Below are 21,155 nucleotides of genomic sequence, written 5' to 3'. Positions count from 1 at the left end.
ACGGCCCAATGTACAAGTCCCAAGACGGATTCGAGTCTTCAACGGAACAATTGCTAAAAAGACATATTCTCGAACTTCCAGGGTCCAATGTACATGTTCTAAGACGGATTCGAGTCTTCAACAGAACATTGCTAAAAACACATATTCTCGAACTTCCAGGGTCCAATGTACATGTTCTAAGACGGATTCGAGTCTTCAACGGAACAACTGCTAAAAACACATATTCTCGAACTTCCAGGGTCCAATGTACAAGTCCCAAGACGGATTCGAGTCTTCAACGGAACAACTGCTAAAAAGACATATTCTCGAACTTCCAGGGTCCAATGTACAATTTCTAAGACGGATTCGAGTCTTCAACAGAACAACTGCTAAAAACGCGTAATCTCGAATTTCTACGGTCCAATGTACAGTTAATTCTCGAGTCAGATTTGACATCTTTGACAGAATAAGTATATATTATCTCCAGTAAATTAGCTCTGCCTTAATTGTTCGTATATCTGTTTTACATTTTCTGAATCTCTCTCGAAATCTTCAGTGAAGTGCCATCCAGAACATATGGATATAAACGTATTTATTTCCTTGAGATAAATTGCTCTGAGTTTCCTGCACCCAATCAGAGAGATCGTTACTTCATGTTTTTCCTGCAGGGTGTAACATTTCCTTGTATATTCTTGTGAAATATTGATAATACCACTGTCTGTACGAATAACTATAAGAGGTTGAAAATGAGCTGTTTTTAAACATGAGGTGACTTGAATGAAAAAGTACACGTATATTGGAAGAATGTTGGATACCAGGGCCAAACTTTCACATACAATGTGAAAAATACTATTCTACTAAAGGTACTTTGATTTTTTTCATTATACAATACTCAGCCCTCAACTGTATTGGTATGAACTTTCATCAAAGTTAAGAGATTGTTTATTTTGTGAAAATAAAAAGCGTATGTAACTAGCTGCATTCTTGCTTAGATATTTTGAGAGAGTTTTCCTCGTTTAAATAAGAATATCTTTGTTATTTTTTCCATACCTTTATGTCGACATATTATTATTACATTAATATGGTTTAAAACCATTAAGACGTTCATTATCGATACTCTTGTATGGGATTACTGATTAAATATAGCTTTCAGAAAGATGTTGACCTTTGCTCACTTTTGTAGCAATGCTGAATAACAGAAACAAGGTCAGTGTTGTTTAATGTCTTTGAAGTTGTATAGTGCTAGGGGCTTTTCTCCATTTTAGATGAGGAAGACTATTCTTCTTTTCATTAAGACACATTGACGATCTCCTGATGTCGCCTTGGAAAATATTTATCATTAATATATGGTTCATATTTCAGAAAACTTTTCGATATAGACAGTTTTGGGTCCTTTTTTATTCGTTTTACCATCTTCTTAAATAAGTACGATATTTGCTTTAACATATTTACCTTTCATGTAGGATGACTCTTTTTAATCTAATATTTTTCATTATACTAGTAACTCTCTCTCTCTCTCTCTCTCTCTCTCTCTCTCTCTCTCTCTCTCTCTCTCTCTCTCTCTCTCTCTCTCTCTCATGTTGAATTGCTAAATGCGGGGGGAAACTAACTGCTGTAATATTTAAGATATGAAACCGTGAATATTTTATCCCACTAATGCATTGAATTGATATCTTATATCCTAGTAACAATGGAATTTCGTCAATACAGTCTCAATTATCAATCAATGCTCCCCTCACCCTCACTTTCCTCCATCTCACGATCTCGATATCTTATCTCTTTCTATCTCTCTCTCTCTCTACTTTTTTATTTATTTTCATGAATTCATAATTCACAAGTTTTAAAATCGAGAATCGTACAGTGTTTGGTATCATTACCGATCGGACGGCATATGATGGTGATGATGATGAGTAAAATATCGATAGAATATTGATCTCGGGCCTCTCTTTTCCTCTGTAGTAGGTAACGCCGCTCTCGTTAAGTGTCGCGGGCCCTGCTGCTGATCGAGCCAGCTTCCATTCCGTTATGGGATGTTACACTGTCGCATCCAGCCGCGATCGGGTTCTAAAGACAGTTTTTTTAGCGGATGGCGACTGGGGTTTCTCGAATTAATATTTTAACACAATTCACGTGTTAACTAATTCCATTCGGCATTGTTCGGTCTTAATGTGCAAAAGAAATGAGGAGTTAAGTGCCATCCTGGAAATACGGTTTTCTCAAAGGACAGGAGATTTATCAACAACCTTTATTATAACAAATTTATGGTGACCGTCAGTGATTCTTTTTTTATCGTGTTGATGAATTATTTAGGCGAGTGACTGTTGGAGTAGAAAATTGAGCATCAGGGGAAGAAAAAAGAAAAACTAAGAATTCTTTTGGTTTTGCAAATTCTTACCTAACCATTAGTAAAAAAAAATCATCATAACGGAAAGATGCGTGATTTTAAATAATTCAACGATCGATTTTCCAACGTAAAAATGTAGATGTGACGGCGTAGTAATGCTTTGTTTGCTTATTGCAGGCAGCGCAATCATGAAGGTTCCATGACAATCGCTCCATCATCTTTTATGAAAAAAAAAGAAATATTAAACAAAAAAATAAATAAATATGGAATTTATAAAAAAGATGAAAGAAGAGAGGAAAGAAAATGATAAACGTGTGAAATTGAATATTGGAGGGCATTATTTTGAAACTTGGTTTAGCACGCTGGAACGGATTCCCGGCACCCGTTTGGCGTTATTGGCGACCCTGAAGGAGGCGGACGAGAGTTACGATGCAGACAATGGGGAGTACTTTTTTGACAGACACCCTGGGGCCTTTATGGCAATTCTCACCTACTACAGAACGGAAGAACTTCACGTGGACCAAAATATTTGTGGAAATATTATTAAAGGGGTTTGTATACAAATTTTTTTTTATTTATTTTTTTTTTTGCATGTTCTTTTATCACGTTAACGTTATACATTTGATTGATGACTCAAATATCACAAAAAGTGACGGTGTTTACAGTTAATGACAGAATAACCTGGCACCTTTTGTAATGAAGTATATTCAATCGTAGAAATACTTCAATGCAAAAGCAAGAACTTTTGAATGGGTTTTCTGATAGCAGCACATTTTTTTCACAATTCTTAGATCAAGGAGAGAGACAAAACAATGTTGCTGAAGTGTATATAATTGATAAATTATAATTTGCTGCTATTTCGAAGCAAAAAGAAGTATAATCTTTTGTTTTGAAAAGTGCATTTTTGAAAAGAAAAGTTTGATAAATGTTAGATGATTTTATTGCTGAACAATATTAAAGAAAGATAAAAATTATTTCTTAAAAAAATAAATATGATGTGCTGATTGGAGTTAGAACTGTATGTATAATTTTGTCATGTGAGAGAAGTAAATCGAGTTAGACTTCCCCCTTCCTCATTAAAACGCAATTATTATCTCGTTACTCCGGCCTTAAAATTTCAATCCATGCTATTTCCTTTTGGTAGAAACAGGCAAACATTTTATGGCCACAAATGATAATCATGTTCAAGTAGGAAATTTTGAAAAAATACAAGAGGAAGTTTAAAATTGCATGCAAGTTCATCAACGTTCTGAATTGAAATTGTGTATGAATGGAGAACATTCTTCTCTTTTTAATTTTTTTTTTTAATTTTAGAAACTATTTAAGTTATTTCTTCTATAGTAAACTTAATATCAAAAAGCAGGAAAATAGCCGTTTAAACAGACAAAAGCTTACTATAGTACCTATATAAGACTCCAGCTGTCAGCCTTTTCTTATATATATTCAAAGAACGTATATCAAAATTTTTGCAAGTCATTCTAAAACGCACAAAAAAAAAAAAAACTCGCGTTGCATAAAACCGAGTGATGTTGATAGGCTTTTTCGAAATATCTCGAGACTGAAGGTTCTTCAGAAACACTAAGACGGATGTGACGGCAGAGTTTGATGACATGATAAAAATCGGAACATACCCTTGCAGAAAACGACATTTCAATAAAGCACTCGCCAATTGTGTCGTGGGCGATATGCTTCCATAAGCCTGATAGCGAAATAATAATGGTTAATCGCACACTACTTTGACAGTCTTGGATTGATTTTTGGGGTATCCTTATGACAACTTAGCATTGTTTATATGCCTACATCTGGATAATAAAATTCGTTATCTGTCGGACAAAGAAACTGTGTCGGGTGATTACCCAGTCTGGGTCAATAAATATAGACCTGTGTGCCGATTTTGAAAAGAGTGAAGTCTAAAAAAAAATTGCTGATAAAAATGGCGACTTCTGTCGTCTGCTTTGGTATTCTTTTGATGATGCTATTTTTAAAATAGTGTGGATTCGATGACGTCATTTGATTGTACTTTAAAGGCACGAGTCCTCAAAGAGTTACATGTACTCAATGACTCTAATACATTTACTCGGCAGGTATATAGGATTGGAGGGTATATGAGTTTCGATAACTATATTTAGGTTCACTGGGGAAAATACAATTGCATAGAAATAAACAGATATGCTATAGTGTTACTTAATTGGACTGAACAGGAAAGGTAAAAGTGACCAATTAATGTGCACATGCCTTTGATGCCTTATTACCTTGTGGTTCCTGTGGACCTATTTAAAAATGAAGACAATGATTATTCTTATTTTAGAATAATGATTTAAAGCTGCTTTGTACGATTTTATATCAAATTTTTTGAACGCTTTTAAACGTTGTTTTTTGCTAATTTTGTGCATAATAAAAGAAATTGCAGTAGTTTTCCTAGTCAATAAAGCCATATATTTTAATGAAAAGTAAATGGTGTACAAAGTAAACAAAACTAACGGCATAAAGAGGGGGACGAAACCAAACGGTTCCATTCTCTTAACATTCATATGATACAGTTTGGTTTGTTTTTCTTTATGCCCATAAAGAAATTACTAGTATTTTATTTACTTTCAACATTTCTTACTTTTAAAGGAGACCGATTCTGCCGGTGTTACATGTAATAGGCGAAAGTTTATAACATTCTAAGATGATTGGTTTGTATGAAAAATTATTTGATACCGTAAGAGCGAAAAAATCGGACCATGCAGTTTTAATAAACTAATGTTGAAGTATGATTGGTTTGTGTAGCTTTGATGTCTTTTAATTTTAATTTTTTATTTTTTTTTTATTTTAATTTTTTTTTGGGGGGGGGGGGTAGGGGGGTAACATAACATATTTGGATAGTTTGATCATCAAGAAAAACTTTCAAAGAAATCCACCCCATTTTATTTATCAATTGAAGAAAAAATTAACGAAAATCCATGTTATTGTTATTGGTGACCAATGCCGACTATAACTCAAAATGTACGTCATCAATATGCAAATATTGCGTAATTATCATGGCTAATGGCCATTTCTGGCTGACTGTTTCAGGAAAATTAACACTGATTTGTAAATTGCTTCAATAACCAGAAAAAAGCTATTTAAGTGTTTTATCAGATGTTCATTAATTAGCATTTAAGCTCATTATAGAGATAGCTGTATTATTGCAATTCCATTTGCTTTGTGTATTTCTTTGATTAAAAAATAATTGCTGGAGAAACATTTCAAAACAGTGCATTCACTGCAGCGATCTTGCATTAAGGTATTCGATGTATAACGACCACATTTTATACCTAATAAATGAATGGTTCAATATTCTTAATCATGATATCATTTTGAAGGTGTAATCAAATAAGAAGACTCCACCAAAGGAATTTTCAAAATATTAATAATGGTCCAACTAATTACACCTTAAATTTCGCATTGAAGTCTATGGGCAACATATGTTTTGATAAGATATTGTAAAAAGTAACAAGTTAAAAAGTTGAATTTGTAAAATCTCTTGGTTAATACATGCATAAACTTTCTCTTTATTGAAATATGAAATTAAATGAATCATTTACCGCAGATATTTTGACGAAATTAAAATTTTCTTTTTTTCAACAAGGGGAGACAACTCTTTTTAAAACATTAAGGTGCAAAAGACTGGCTTCTTTTATGTTGTCAGTCAACTGGTTTAAAATGGTTCAAAATTGTTCAATATTCCTTCATTAAACATTGAATACCTTAATTGGTTACGTCTCTATGAAAATGATTCCGTGTCAGATCGTCTCCACTTCTTAAATGTTAATGTTTGTCCGTCTCGTCAGTGTCCCGCGGTGTATATACGAATTAAACAGAATTTAATTGCTCTCCATTTAAACATATACGAGGATGATCGAGGAAAACGTTTTAATTAAGCACAATTGAAAGTTACGAAAACAGAATTGATATAGCATTAAAATGTTTATTCTTAGACTAAAAAAAAGACCAAAAATCACCACAACGGTCCATCACACAACCATTAGCTGTTTCACGATACTGTCATGTTTTGTAATACATGTATATTCTTAAGGTCTATCTTATTCGAAAGACAGCATAATACATGACGTCTATATCAAAACATCCCTAAAGGGGAATACGATATAGTATATGTACATATATAAGGAGAAGTCCATTATCAAAATGAATGATAAATAATAAGTTTTGCCTCTCCCTCTTTTTTATACGCCTTTACTTTAAAATTGCTTCCAATCACCGCTGATTGTTTGAACAGACGCAATTCCGAAGCCAGATAAAGTAACATCGCACTTTTCAACTTATTTTTCTTTTTACGGACATTTCAATGAATTTCATACAATACTTTATTTTTTGTAATCAATATTGGATGCGGGTCTAGATCACTTGTCAACATGTCCGACCGCTCGTATTAAAAGAAAGTATTGTGAATACTTAAAAGCCCGACTTGTCAACCTAGGTCAACTCGGATTAACAGGTCGAAGTAGTTCAATTTTGACAGGTCGACGCAGGATGAAAAGTCAACCGTTAAACAACTGTTCACTCTTTGACCTATTGACCTCTCAACCCATCCATCACGTTCAAACTGAAAACAGTCGTAATTTTATTTCCTTTCTTTTTCGTTTTAATTTCATTCCTTTATATTCATATTCCTGTTTATTTACACTCCGTATAAATATTTGGTCGGACGTTATATTTTTTTAGCGGAAACCAGGAAGGTTCTTTTTCTTTAAAAAATTACCATTTTAATCAGTTTTATTTTTTTAACACACAATTATTAGATTATTGATCGACCCAGATACGTGCCTAGTATGCCTAAGTATGTTTTTAATGTGTGTATTACCAATGTTTTATTGTAGATTTTTCAGGCTATAATATTCTATTTGAGTGTATACATTTTTGCATGTACATGGAAGAATAGAAAAACCATTCATCTAGCAATGTTGAACAAAGTTCAATTTTCACGTCAACCAATACGAAATCAAATTTATCAGATATATATCACTCTTTAATATCTGAAAATTTATCAATTAATGCGTCTTACATTTATATATATATGGCGACGATTAAATGAACAAATTTAAACCGTTGTTTAGGTTTCAAAATAAAACGTGAATTATTAATTGTCTGCTAGTCGTTGTTGCTAGCATTACCAATTTAAAACCAAACGCGATCACATAAAACATCATGAAAAATTTATCATTATGTTTCACATTGTCCTGGTTTCTGCTCTCAGTGTGAAATATAGGATGTTTTGAGGCTTGAAGCTAACGCTCTGCCGCTCACTTTAATATGAACACATTTTCATGAATAAAATATGACAAAGTATACCTTTAATGATCCTGAAAAAACTTTTTAAAAAGCATCAAGGAATATGTAAAGAATTGGCAGATACATGCACTAACATGGAAATTGTGTATGTTCTTTTCTTCGGATAACCATGATTACAAATCTGAAACTACATGTATGAAGATTACGTATACAATGTAATTTTTAATGGAATAAAATCTTTTATTTTTATTTTTATTTTTAATCGCTAGTTTTAACAGAAATACACAAAAAACAATTCTGTTTCTGTCGGGATTGATCTTTTTAAAGGTGAGGAGGGTATTTTTTTAAATTGATTATGGTCAAGGAATTAAATACAAACATTATTTTTTGTCTTCTTGCTCATTTTGGTCAAATATATATAAGAAGGAAATTGTAAAAAGAAATGAAGTGATCTCGCTCTACCGACATCTTCAACATAAGGATTAACTACGCGCATGCGCAGATCTAGAAAAATGCTCCAAGGCATTTTATGGGTAATTTTACCAGAAAATTTAAGTGGTTTGAATTTTTCAGGGGTTCGAACCCCACCCCCCCCCCCCCCACCCCGACAGCCCCCTCCTAGATCGGCGCATGACAAGTGTACATATACAAGAAACATCAACACAACGGAAATGATAGATTTCTATATATAATGATAGATTCCTATATAAAATAAGTGTTTATCACCTTGACCTTTGACCTAATGACATCTACTGCTTAACAGTGTAAAAATGACAATAACAAACAGTCAACCATCTCAAAAATCCATAAAACGAAATACAAATTCAAAACGGAGCAACATGGACCTCCAAAAAGATAGAGGTAGGATATTGGGTAGGATCTAGGAGAATGAATTGAATCACTCTCATCAAAATCTTTGATTGTATTTTTATCATAAACGCATCAAGGTTTAACTGTTTTTTATACATAGAAATTAATTGTGCAGAATTGATTTTGATTTTGAATCAGAGCATATTTGCGAAAATATCTCAAATTCTTCTAAGTGCAAGTGTTTTGAAATTAAAACCATTAATTCAAAACACCTTTTTACGATATCCAACCGTCAAGCGACAAAATTATCGATGCCAATTAAGCTGTGGGTAGATTTGGTTTTACCCAGGCCCGATTTTGATCACTTCCGGCAGTTTGGAGCTGGTCGGAAACCATAACCTGCTGCTATGTTTAATTGCCGTCAGACGCTGTAGAGATATTTCTATAAATATTTGTTAAAATTACACTAAACTTGTATGTCCCACACAACAGGAATCGATTTCAATGGTGATTTGAGCACTTAACGCCTTTCATATATCATTGCACAATCTAATTTTCTATGAAAAATTTCATAATGTCAAAGTTAAAAAAAAACCACTCATACAAATGCCACGAATAGCACTATATCAAATGTCGTTTTCAATAATGGATTTAATGTTATCTAATTAAACAATTCTAGTTTTGAAATTTAGATCATAATGTTCTGTTAATATTATTCTTATTTAATAAGTTACTTTTGCTGTTGATATTTTTTATGATACAACTGAGATATTTTCTTTATATATAAATATGTATCCAACGGTGTTAAAATTTAAAACTGGGGGCTTACAGACGTAGAGAAAGTGATGGCTTGGTAAAGGGTAAAAATCTGCAGAGAAAACAGATTTCTTTGGAAAGGTTAGATGAAGCTGAAAGAGGAAACTTGTTTCTTTGTCCCATAGTAATTTATTCTAATACACTCGTCAACTTTGATATTAATTAATTGGCAAGAACGGCTTGACACTGTAATTTCAGCAATGTTCTGGTGCTAACAATCCGACAAATCAGTGTGAAGCACACTTGAAACATTTTAAGCGTCCTCAGCAGCGTCGAAATATTCTCATATCAGCACGAACCGGTGTATTATACTATTTAATGGTATGATATTTGTGCCTGCGTATAATTTAAAAAGAGAGAAACTTAACACTAGACATTTTGGATAAATGACATAATTTTCAAAAAATTGTCGCCAATCTGTAGGTCTGTAATCGAAAGTCTATGCAGAGAGTTAAGGAGATAGACAAACGGTTGGATTCTAGTAAAAAAATTCCGTGTTGTGAAGTACTGTCATGAGATTATGAGTCGTGTTCGTGGGTGAACCTACAATGCACGTATGGGAAAATATTGCACATCAAACGCGTTCATTTATATTTTAATCATGAGGAATCACGAGGAAGTTACATGTAAATCAAAGAAGGGCCAAAACTCTTACATGTATAGCATATACACGTGTTCACACAATAAGTTACAATCGAAAGAGCATTGTAACAAAACATTTATTTCACCGTGTAATCGTTACATTGGAATGAGCTTAATTGCACATTGCAATGGAAGTTCGATTTCGAATCCCAAAGTGGAAATTGGACGATAGTACTATCGCTCAGATGTGATTTTCAAGCAAGGTCTGACAAGTGGCCATTGGCCAAAAAGCGTCGAAATAAATCTATAGTCATTCTCTAAAAAAGGACCGTTCTTTAAAAGGCATTTATGGTTACTCATCACAAACACCCAAAGGCAAGCTAAACTGTATACCAAAATTGCATAAATGCATAAACAAATACAGTAGTCGATTAGTTGTGTGGGAACAAAACTTGAATTTTATCAAACCTGAATTTTCGTCATTGAATATTCCTTTTTTATCTTCTTTTTTTTTGCATCACATGCAGGGATTTCTAAATTATCAAACTTTTTTCAAGACTATTTTGAATCTGTTTTAATGAACTAATAGAATACGATTTGACTTTCATATTTTTTTAGTATAGATAAGATTCGTTTATATTGAGTTATTACTTGACAGGCAATAATTGATAATGTCCAATTTTGCCTGATTTTTTCCTGATCTAAATCTAGCTTTTATCGAGTTCTATGAATTCAATACCGTTAAGAGCTGACAGTAACATCAGTAAATGGATTATTCAAATTACACAAAACACTTTCGATATCCATAAATCATTAAAGATTACGAGTAGTGGAACTCTCTCCTGGCTTTATTCTGTTTTTAATTAATATGTTCTCTAAAACTGGAGTCGATGACCCTGTTGTATTAATATGTAATAAACAACGTTCTAATATTAAATATTATTTATTTGTTTCTGAAGGATCTGAGGAAATATATACTAGAAACCCTCTTTTTTGAATAGAAAATAGGTGTTGACAAAGTTAATACTTAATAAATCAGAGAGAGCCTAGAGTTATCCAGACAATGTATTATAGAATGAAAATGTTGACTAGATCATTATGGTCCAGTACTTAAACTAAAGTCATCAAGAGTGGCTGCTTCACTCCCAAGTGCCCTGAACATCAATAAACGTGTCATAAATATTTAATACCAACAGCCATTGACCAGACCTATAGCCAATAGTTCGGCCACTGTACTCAACAACCTCAATGCAAAGAGCATTTCCCCTCTGTCACTTATCAATGCTGGATTAATGTTCATTTCCTTCGTTTACAAATGAATGTTTTCATTTCATCCTGTGGATAATGTTTCAAACTAGCGCAAGCTTACCTTCGAAATAAGTTAGCGAGTATTTTACTGCGTCCTCTACAATTGATTACCAATGAAACTATTAGAAACAATTTCCTAAATTAAATGAAGCAAGTCTCGCAATGAACATTTATAGTTTAACCACATTCATGCCCAGTTGATACCAATCTGTTTTGTGTTTTCCGCTGTTTGTGTGTCTTTGTTTTGTTTTGCTGTTATGGTGAAATATGATTTTTTAGAAATAAACGGTAGCGGTTTCAGAGAAATAATATCTCGTGCATTAATTGCTCTATCGTAAAATACTCTTATTTCAATTTAAACTTAACGGCGTTTGAACATCGCATTTTGTTTTAAAAAAAATTTTTTGAGGATTATGTTTGACAAATATGGAATTGTTCCCCTTTAACGTTATGTACATGCATTTGAAACACATCGGGCCTTCCAAGGAAAAAAGGTTCGAGGTGTTCCGAGTGTATGTACATGTACACTGTTCATGTACATATTAACTACATGTATACATCCTTTCGTTACACAGTACACTGTAGTTGGTAGTAAAATTTCTTCGATGTTTAGGTAAATGATACTGGTGTTTATCGCTTGAGAAACATCTAGATGAACTAAATACAATGATAAAATTATAATGTTTCTGAATTACAGGAACTGGAGTATTGGGGTCTTACAGAGCTGGATATAGAGCCCTGTTGTTGGGGGCAATACAGTAAGTTTAAGGACCACAAGGAAACTTTGGCGGCCCTGGATGACAATTTTACGTCACAGATTGACGTGGAACCTACGGCATGGGACGCTGGCAAGCCATCCAGCCTCAGTAGGTTCAAGCATAATATGTGGCTCTTCCTAGAGGAGCCTGGTTCATCTAGAGCAGCAAAGGTAAACATATTAGTATTTTTCCCCCATTAATACTATAGCAGTGCAATCAGTTACACGCCCGTTATTACCTACATATTCCATCATCATATCCCGTGCTTATTAATATATACATAAACATTTTTTTTGGAAGGAAGCTCTCTTCATCATGAGATTCCAATATAGGATTTTGTCTTTATCTTTCAATAATACGTGAAGCATCGCCAAACATTTTAAAGGAATATGGCCCTGGTAAATGAAAGAAACTACGACGGGGAAAATAAAGCAGACTTGGTAAAAATGTGAATTTGACTGATATAGAGTAGGATTTTCAAACGATTTTGGATCTGAAAAATTCCCGAACTCTTCCGCATACCTAAAGGGAAAGCCATTTTGTTGACGTAGCTTCTACCGCTTAGTCAAATGCATTTTATTTGATCGATATCAAAATGAATGAACTAGGTTTATTTGTTTTTAATTATGTTCTGAATGGCTTCAAAATAAATCATGGGTTTTAGGAAGGAACATGTAGGCTAATTAACCAAGATTTTTTTAAAACTAGCGTTTAGATTTAGATGGGTTGGCCCAGAGGCAAATAGTAGATTGAACCGTTTACGGAATTCAAGGCGGTGTAGAGATGATCTTGATATGGGACTTATATATATCCTATTTTCAATCATAGTATTAGATATATCGTTTTGTGGAATTGCTGTTAGTATACCAGATTTACATTACATTCATTTGTTTCTGCGTAGTCGGCGAAGAAAATACCGCCGCGCAATTAACACAGAGTACATGTTTTATACAAATCGAAGATTCATTTAACTATATGATGCTCTTGAAATATTTTTTTAACTCATTATCGCGACCATAATTCAGAATAACAACAATAGTGTGGCTTAATTTAGACGGTGTCATACTTTCTTGTTTGACTTCATTCCCTGTTTTTAATTGATTTGTCGAAATGAAATTGTGTGTTATTAATTTTTCGTTATTTTTCATTTCAGGCGTATGCTGTGATTTCGATGTTCTTTGTCTGTTTATCGATAGCCGTGTTTTGTCTAGAAACCTATGAAAAATTCCGTGTTCCTATCAATGATAAGGTGAAACCTATCAATAAAACGGGAATGTACTTGAAGGAATCGACTACTGGAGACTTCTGTATTAAAACCAGCACAGAGCTGAAGTACGAATTCTCCGACACCCAACCTCACATCGTCATGCAAATCATGGACTACATATGCGCTGCCTATTTCACCACAGAATACACCATCCGAATTTTCTTTGCACCAAAGAAGTTCAAATTCATCCGTCAACCACTGAACCTTATTGATATTTTCTGTCTAATTCCTCATCTCATTGCCATTATCCTAGTGACCATTAACCCCAACGATAGCACCAGCCAGCTATTTAAGTCCATGCTGGCCCTGCGAACTGTGCGTATCCTAAGAGTGTTTAAGCTGATGAAGCACTACAGTGCTTTCAACATCCTTGTGTACACTATCAAAGTCAGCATAAAGGAGCTTATGCTCATGATTATATTTCTGTTGACGGGAGTCTTGATATTTGCTAGTGTTATTTTCTACGTGGAGAGTGAAAATTTCGAGAATATCCCGATCGGAATATGGTGGGCATTAGTCACCATGACGACCGTTGGCTATGGAGATAAAGTGCCGAAATCGGAAGCCGGGTACATTATTGGTTGTGTGTGTGTAATTTGCGGTGTTCTGACAGTGGCTTTTACGGTTCCGATAGTGGTGAACAACTTCGCACTTTATTACGCGCACGCTCAGTCGAGAATTAAATTACCAGCCCATAAACGCAAGGAACTTAAAAGAAAACTATATGCAAAGAATAAAAAGTCATTAGACCTTGTCAATAAGTGGAAGAATGCTCGTAAAAAGGAACCGACAGAGTTCACGGAAATGAATGCAATTAAGAGCCCGAGAGCGCCACCGTGTGGCGAAGAGTCGCCGACGGACAAGACGTCGAACTCCAGCGCTGTGAACGCGGCGTACTTCCATTACAATACTCCGAAAAATAACTCTAATTCAACAGACAATAAAAGTACCCGTGTGGTTACAATATCAGATGGTGTCAATACTACGAGCCCACCATTATCCATCACTCCAATAGAGACAGACTTAAGTGAAATTGAGGTATCTATTTTGGTAACAATTGGATGTCAGATTGATAGCCAATTCCATCACACTCGTCCTATTTTAGAAAGATACCTTTGCGAAATAACACACAAACTGCAATTGCATTTAGAATATTGTCAATAATTTAGTTGTAAAAAAACCCAACAATGACTGTAAAATGTCACCAGGTTTTAATACAACAGGGACCTTATTTGAATAAAGCAGTCATCATCGAAGAGTTAAATATTGCGGGGGTTGTTTGCCAGAGGAAATTTTTTTCCTATTTAGATATCTATTACTAAAAGACCATGAAAACAATCCAAATGTCTAATTTAAATAAACTGCCCAGAGCTTATTCTGTTTTAACGAAGTGTAGGTGAATGTAACCTTTAGTAACATCCGACTGCATATAGTATCTGTGTAGTTTTACACTAGCATCATTGTCATCTGCAGTCATAATTAAACAAAATCGCTGCAGTTTCACTAGAATTATATGAATAGTTGAATAAAACAAAGGTATGCGTTTCAGCGTTACAGAATCAGAATCATTATTAGAAAAAAGCAACATCAATGACATTGAACATATGATTACTTTTCAAACATTTACAGAATTTTCCTATCTTAATTGATTTTATAATTTACTTCTTAAGCTGTATAACGAAAATAAAATTTTCTATCATAAATTAACATACAAAATTTGTTTGTGGTCATATTTACATGAAAGGCATTTAAAAATTGAACATTCCGGTAGTACTACGTTTGATGTCAATGCCATTGTGACTGCTCTTTCGATCCTTTCGCTCGTTTGATTTCGATTTGAACCGGTGATGACAAGATAACGCCCGTTTAGTCAAATAATACTGTAAAATAATACGTTTTGATAAGTTTGTGATCATTAAACTTGAAACATCCTTGATTTACAAACAGAATAAGATCAATAGGCGTGTATTGTTTACGTATATTGAGCTGTTGCTCAAAAAGACATTACAATTCTCAAGACAAATGTGGATTTAACAAAAAGCTATCGTATTTTGTTATTGCTTCATGCTCCGTTTGTAATTTTCTGACTTTAATTGTGGACTGTAGCCCCCCAATTAATGACAAAGTTTGTAATTACATCAATTACCCGCACTTCGCTTCAAAGGAAAGCAAAACCAGTGCATTGAATTCCTGTAATTTATCGAAGGGTTTTATGCAAATAAAGGCGGGATCAATTTCTTCCATAGTTACCTCTCAATATGGCTTCAATATGTTTCACAGCATACCCTCAGAAATGGGATTTCAAAGGCCAATTGTCCTCACTATCGACCCAATTCAATCAGCTCTTTTAACATAAACCATAGAACAATGACGACCTGTAATACCAACTTCCGCTCCAGTACCGACCTTGCAAGTGCACTGTATAATGGCTCTCGTCTACTTTTGCATGCTTCGGCTATTATAATGGACCATCAATCACTTTTGTTAGAGAGAGGATAATTAAGATCTGCTTTAAGTACAGTTAATTTAATAGGCTAAAGTGAAATGTTATGCAACTTCATAATGTGAACTATGGCCGCTCATGTGATATGAGGAACGGCGATGTAACACGTATTCGTACTATCTATAAATCAATACGTATTATACACTTTTAACTGCTATTAAAGTTTCTCTATCTCTTGAATTTTCGTGCATTCAAAATTATATTCATTAATTGTTTTTGGTTTTTTTGGAAAGCACAGGTCACAAACATTATATTTGTTTGTCTATTGCAGCAACACAAGATTGAAACTGCAAATCTTTTGAATAATCTGAAACAAAAGGATGAAAAGATTAGAGAAGAGCGGAAGCGACAACTGGGCATGCTCAACGAGAAAAGGGAGCGGTTACACAATGCAGGAAAGACCCCACGGACGACCCCTGCCCCTGCGGCCGCCTCAAAACGAAAGTCATGACAATACAAGCCAGTGGCCGGTACTTGCTTTCTATTTATGTCTTTTCGACACCCCGCCCCCCCCCCCCCCCAACAAAGAAAACAAAATCTTACAACGCTTTCATTCAATATTTACATATGCAAATAAATTTCTTTATCTGAACCTTTAGAAGAACAAAACCGTTCATTTCTGTTTAATCCTTTCAACGGGGAAAGACTCATATTTAAAACATCACAATGAATACCGAACGAACGTGATTTGACAGTTGCATTTTTATAAACATAAAAACACGGTTATGTGTTTATTTCTGAAGAATTTTACTTTCTCAAACGTATAAAAAGTTCCCCGGGGAATAAAGTTGGTAAATACGCTTTTTTTTCTTTAAAAGTCATTCGGACTTCACAGGATTTGGTCACATGACCAAACAAGTTCACAATCCACTGTACTTTTTAACATTGGTTTTTTGTATTCTTAAATAAAATGAAAATGCTTATAACTATCCATGAATATGTTTATACATGTATATTGTTCGAGTTAGTAAAAAAGCATGATCTGTTTTAAAACTGTTATTTTCCAGATATTGAGCTGTTCAGTCACACTTGTGTTGGTCAAAAGATGACAAAGCCATTTTTTCGAAATTGAAATAGTATCACCATAATTACTTTCTCGTCATAGGCCATTGAAATTACAGTGCCACGTGACTTGTGAAATTTCCCATGATGCATTGCATTGATCACCCGGACTGAACATTTCGTAGGCTTTGTTGTTGGATTCAAGTGACAATTTGCAGCTAGACTTCATGTGATCATATTTTAGCTTTAAGAGTAAACTTTTAAATTCTTGTTACAATTGCGTAGATTTAATTCATTGATTTCAAATGCTATTTTTCATTGATCAGAGAAAGATTAAATATGTACATGTATGTGTTACCGGAGATGTTAAAGAGAAAAATGTCGACTGTTAAAGTTTTCTCATCTTTTATTTTTCTATAGTATTGTACATATTTGTAGACATTTTATGAACGGTGTAAGGTTTTTGATGGCTGTCTGCGATTCTGTAGCTTGTAAACATCGATATGTGTTGCTGACCGTAGTACTCGAAGAATCATTATAACATGTATGTACAGAGTTTTATAGGGCAAACTTTATCAATTGTTGTTCCCTGTGTTTTTCTTTATTACCTATATATTTTTTTTTATTAAATTCAAGCTGACATGGAAATTTTAAACCACACTCGAGTACAAGTATGCCTAATTAAACTTAATATAGGCAGTAAATAGATATAAATGTTAATTATACTTTTAACCTTCCTTTTTTTTAAATGTCTTCAAAAACATTATATCATTAAAGATGCAATATGTAGAATATTGTAGAAAATGGAAAATTTATATTGATAAAAAGTAATATGAAAATTGACATTTTAACTTTGTCCACTCAAAAACTTATCCATCCACTTGAATAACACTTTGCAAAATCACGGCTGTTAAAAACGTAAAGAAGTAAACACGTTTTAAAAATATGGTTTTCCCTTTAAATTCGTGTGTTATATTTAATAATATCTTACACAATACAAGTCTTTAATTCATTCGTAAGCTGCTAACGAAAAACTAAGAACTTATATTCGTATATGTTATGTTGATTCATCTAGGAAGATTGAAAAACCTTTCTTTTTGAATTAGATATTTTTATTAAAATATGATCAGTCAGAGAGAGAGAGAGAGAGAGAGAGAGAGAGAGAGAGAGAGAAAGAGAGAGAGAGAGATGAGTATCAATAAGTTTACCGTGGGTTTTTTTATTATTTTAATAATGCTTAAATTTTTAATGGTTGTTGTTCTTAAGATGCCAGAATTATCAATTGTATGACTTGTTATAGATCTCAGCCACTTTTTTTTTTATCCTATATACTTTTAAAGCAATACAAGTTGAAATTTTAAAGTCTGAAATTTTTAATTGCAAAATTGTAATTTTCCACTTTTAAATGACTAAAAATATGGTTTCCAACGTCTTTTGCAATAATTTTGCTCTTAATAGGCCCTTCTTGAAGCAATTTTTTTTAATTCTCGTCCTGTAAAAATTGGTTTATATATTTCTTAGTAAAAAAAAATCTTTCTTCTGATTAAAATTTACTAATTTATTATAGTCTTAACCATCATTAAGGTTTAAGTTATATACGTGTTTATTATAATTACATTTGAAACAAATTTTTGAAAAAATATATGTTTAAATCTACGATTTGATCTTCCATGGGCGGTACTTAAGTAAAAGCAATTAAAATTCAATTGTTGCACATTATTGTGTTCAAATTCTTTTAACGTTCGAAAAACAGGTGTTTTAGCACGGAAACATGTGTTAAACATTCTTGGAACAAGACAATTCAAGGAATAATTGACAATTTTTGTTCAATAGTTTCGCCCGTCTTAGCCAATAGATCAAGTTGTTGAAGGAATGTCGTAAAAGGTGAACCGCAAACTAAAAAGATCTAGACATAATTTTAAAAAAAAATTAAACTTACAAAAAACTGGACATCGTTTTTCTCTGATCATTGTTAAACTTTCGGTAACCTTTTCCCACTCACTTCTGTAAAAAAAAAAAAAACAAATACGCACGATGCATGGTCGAAGGATTTGTCATTTTGTATTTTTGAAGGCTGTCTGTTTCAAACGATCATTCAGTGTCAACTTTTTTTGACGAAAAGAAAACGCTGTATTCATATTAGGTCCGATTCTATCCACCGATTGACTTTATTTCTAAATTACCATTTATGCATTTTTACTCTGTACTGTATATATTTTTATATTTTTTTATTTTTGGAAGTAATTGACTTTTTAGCGATTCATGTTTAAATTTGTGATACGTTTTTATCTTTTTTTATTGGAACAGTTTAATCTTGTTGGTTAGAAAACCGTTTGAATACGGAATACTGATTTATCATGTGTAACAAATAAAAAGAATACATAACGTATTTTCCTATATATTTTTTTAGAAAGCTAAAGAACATTCGGTATCTGTTTTCTAAGTATCCATTGTTGATAAAGTCTTTTTCATAATTTTGTTTTATTTTTGCAAACTTTACTTTGACCAAAGTTTCAAATACAAAGCGCAGCATATGCAGTAATAGCACTGAAAACATGGGAAAGGTATACAAACTTTGAATTAAAAAAAAATGAATTCAAGTAAATTTTGAAAAATGAACAAATACTGGCTGAAGATATCTTGAACATGTTCTTATGCAAAATGGCCATTTTCAGAAAACTAGAAAACATTAATCATTTATTATATAAACTTGTTTACAAGCAAAAACCTCTTGAATCATCGATAAAAATCGGGCACAGTTTCTTGGATAAACGTGCTCAGTTTTGAATGACTCCCTTTTCACATTAATTTAGATAGAACTAATGTCATCACAAACTCATTTGTAATAAAATTGCCATCTTGTTTCGATCATTTGCGTCAATTGTTTTCGTTTTGTTTGAATTGTAATGTTACACAATAAAAAAAAATCCTTAAATCAACTGTTTTCCTTTTTCATTGCTAGTTACTTACAAATTCCTTGACGTCAAAAGTATGACCTTTTATAACAAGGCTTGTGTTGGAGGGTTGAAAGCATTGCAGATATTATAAGGGAAATAAAATTTAACTTAACCAAATGAAAAAGTAAATTGAAAATTAGCTTTCGGCCTAACCGAAAAAAAATAAACCTTATCACAAATATTTGTTTGTAGAATACAAGGTACAATGATTCATATTTAGTACATATTAGGGAACAACTATATACAGTATAATTTACTATTTAAATTCAAGAAAACAGGTAAAGTCGTGATTTTATTTTGTACAATGTTCTAGATCAAATATTTGTAGTCGTCAACCTACAAAGAAGAACAACAACGATATTAATACATAACAATACAGATACTGTGGAATCATTAGAATTCGAGGTGGCTCAATTTTCGTGGTATTCGTGGGTAGCCCTCACCCACGAATTTACATCCTCCACGAAAACTTATTATTAAAGATTTACTTTTCCTACTGAAACTGAAAACCGCCGCATCCACGAAATTACATCCCCATGAATAAGCAAAAATCCCACAATCCACGAAAATTGGCCCCCATGAAATTAAATGATTCCATAGTACCTGAATTACAACTTTGATCAAGAGCGAAATTTTATAATTATTAAACTAATTTATTTGTTTGGTCAGAGCAAATTAAATTGAACTTTTATATTAAAATGAAGAAAATTAAGTTACACTTACATCATGATAGTATTTTGTCTTTTTTAAGATTAATTATATTAACATTTGTGAAAGAAAGCTTTCAGTTCATTTCGTAAAAAAATAAGTAAAGAACCCAAAAATATACTTTAATTTGTAGAACTTTGCAAATTAGTTCAAACACCTCTTGATAGGGGGTGGGGGAGAGAGAGAGTAGTTAAACTTGAAAAGATTCATCGATCAAAACTTGTACCGATAATCTTCTATTTTTAAAGGAATAAGGAATCATTCTTAGAATATTAAGTGATCAAATACGGTCCGGAGTGATCAAATTTATGAGAAATTTGGTCACCCCGACCGTATTACTTCATAATATTCAAGGAATGATTCCTTATTACTTATAAAAACATGTTTTTAGCAATGGTACGATTAACTATTGAAATAGTCATTAATGCAATGTATCGGACTATACATTCAAAAATCGATTTGTATTGTTATTATAGACAAAGACTCCGAAAAATGTAAATAAAGAAAATTAGGCATCAGTTCTGTAAACTGCATTTAAAAATAAACAGTTTTAAACCTTTGATTGTCACTGTTTATTTTTTTTTCCTTCATTAGTTAACTATAGTGCATATTTAATTGAAGTCTTAACAAAAAAAAACAACCTCTACACTATATAATGTTTAACAAGCCTTTTAAGCTTTATAGAATAAATGAGCGATGTTTTTGTACTTGTACATCCACTTTGTTTTGGGCAACAATGCTATTTTCAGCATAGTATACAATTACAACATCACAGTAGAAATGTTTTTTCTTGGAAAAGAACTTTAAAAATAGCAGAAATAGTCTTTGCGTTATTTTTTTTTTCAAT

At 32.9% G+C, this 21,155-nt stretch overlaps 1 protein-coding gene across 3 annotated transcripts; it reads left to right on the top strand.

Moving 5' to 3' along the window:
- Positions 1 to 590: 590 nt before the first annotated feature.
- Positions 591 to 19,578, top strand: LOC105323823 (potassium voltage-gated channel protein Shaw). Of its 3 annotated transcripts, XM_011422905.4 has the most exons (7): positions 591 to 842; positions 1,163 to 1,185; positions 2,501 to 2,874; positions 11,811 to 12,041; positions 13,025 to 14,176; positions 15,913 to 16,111; positions 16,649 to 19,578. In XM_011422905.4, exons 3-6 carry the CDS (start codon positions 2,587 to 2,589, stop codon positions 16,090 to 16,092), a joined length of 1,851 nt encoding a protein of 616 aa, XP_011421207.2. In that variant the 5' UTR covers positions 591 to 842; positions 1,163 to 1,185; positions 2,501 to 2,586; the 3' UTR covers positions 16,093 to 16,111; positions 16,649 to 19,578. The 3 variants fall into 3 exon arrangements, with proteins under 3 accessions (XP_011421207.2, XP_011421208.2, XP_065943623.1); XM_011422906.4 differs by lacking the exon at positions 1,163 to 1,185; XM_066087551.1 differs by lacking the exons at positions 591 to 842; positions 1,163 to 1,185 and adding an exon at positions 1,566 to 2,357.
- The last annotated feature ends 1,577 nt before the right edge of the window (positions 19,579 to 21,155 follow it).

The sequence above is a fragment of the Magallana gigas genome, chromosome 6 (assembly GCF_963853765.1).
Source record: "Magallana gigas chromosome 6, xbMagGiga1.1, whole genome shotgun sequence".
Lineage (NCBI taxonomy): Eukaryota > Metazoa > Mollusca > Bivalvia > Ostreida > Ostreidae > Magallana > Magallana gigas.
The sequence above is the reverse complement of the archived record's forward strand: the minus strand, read 5'-3'. Positions and strand labels throughout refer to the sequence as shown.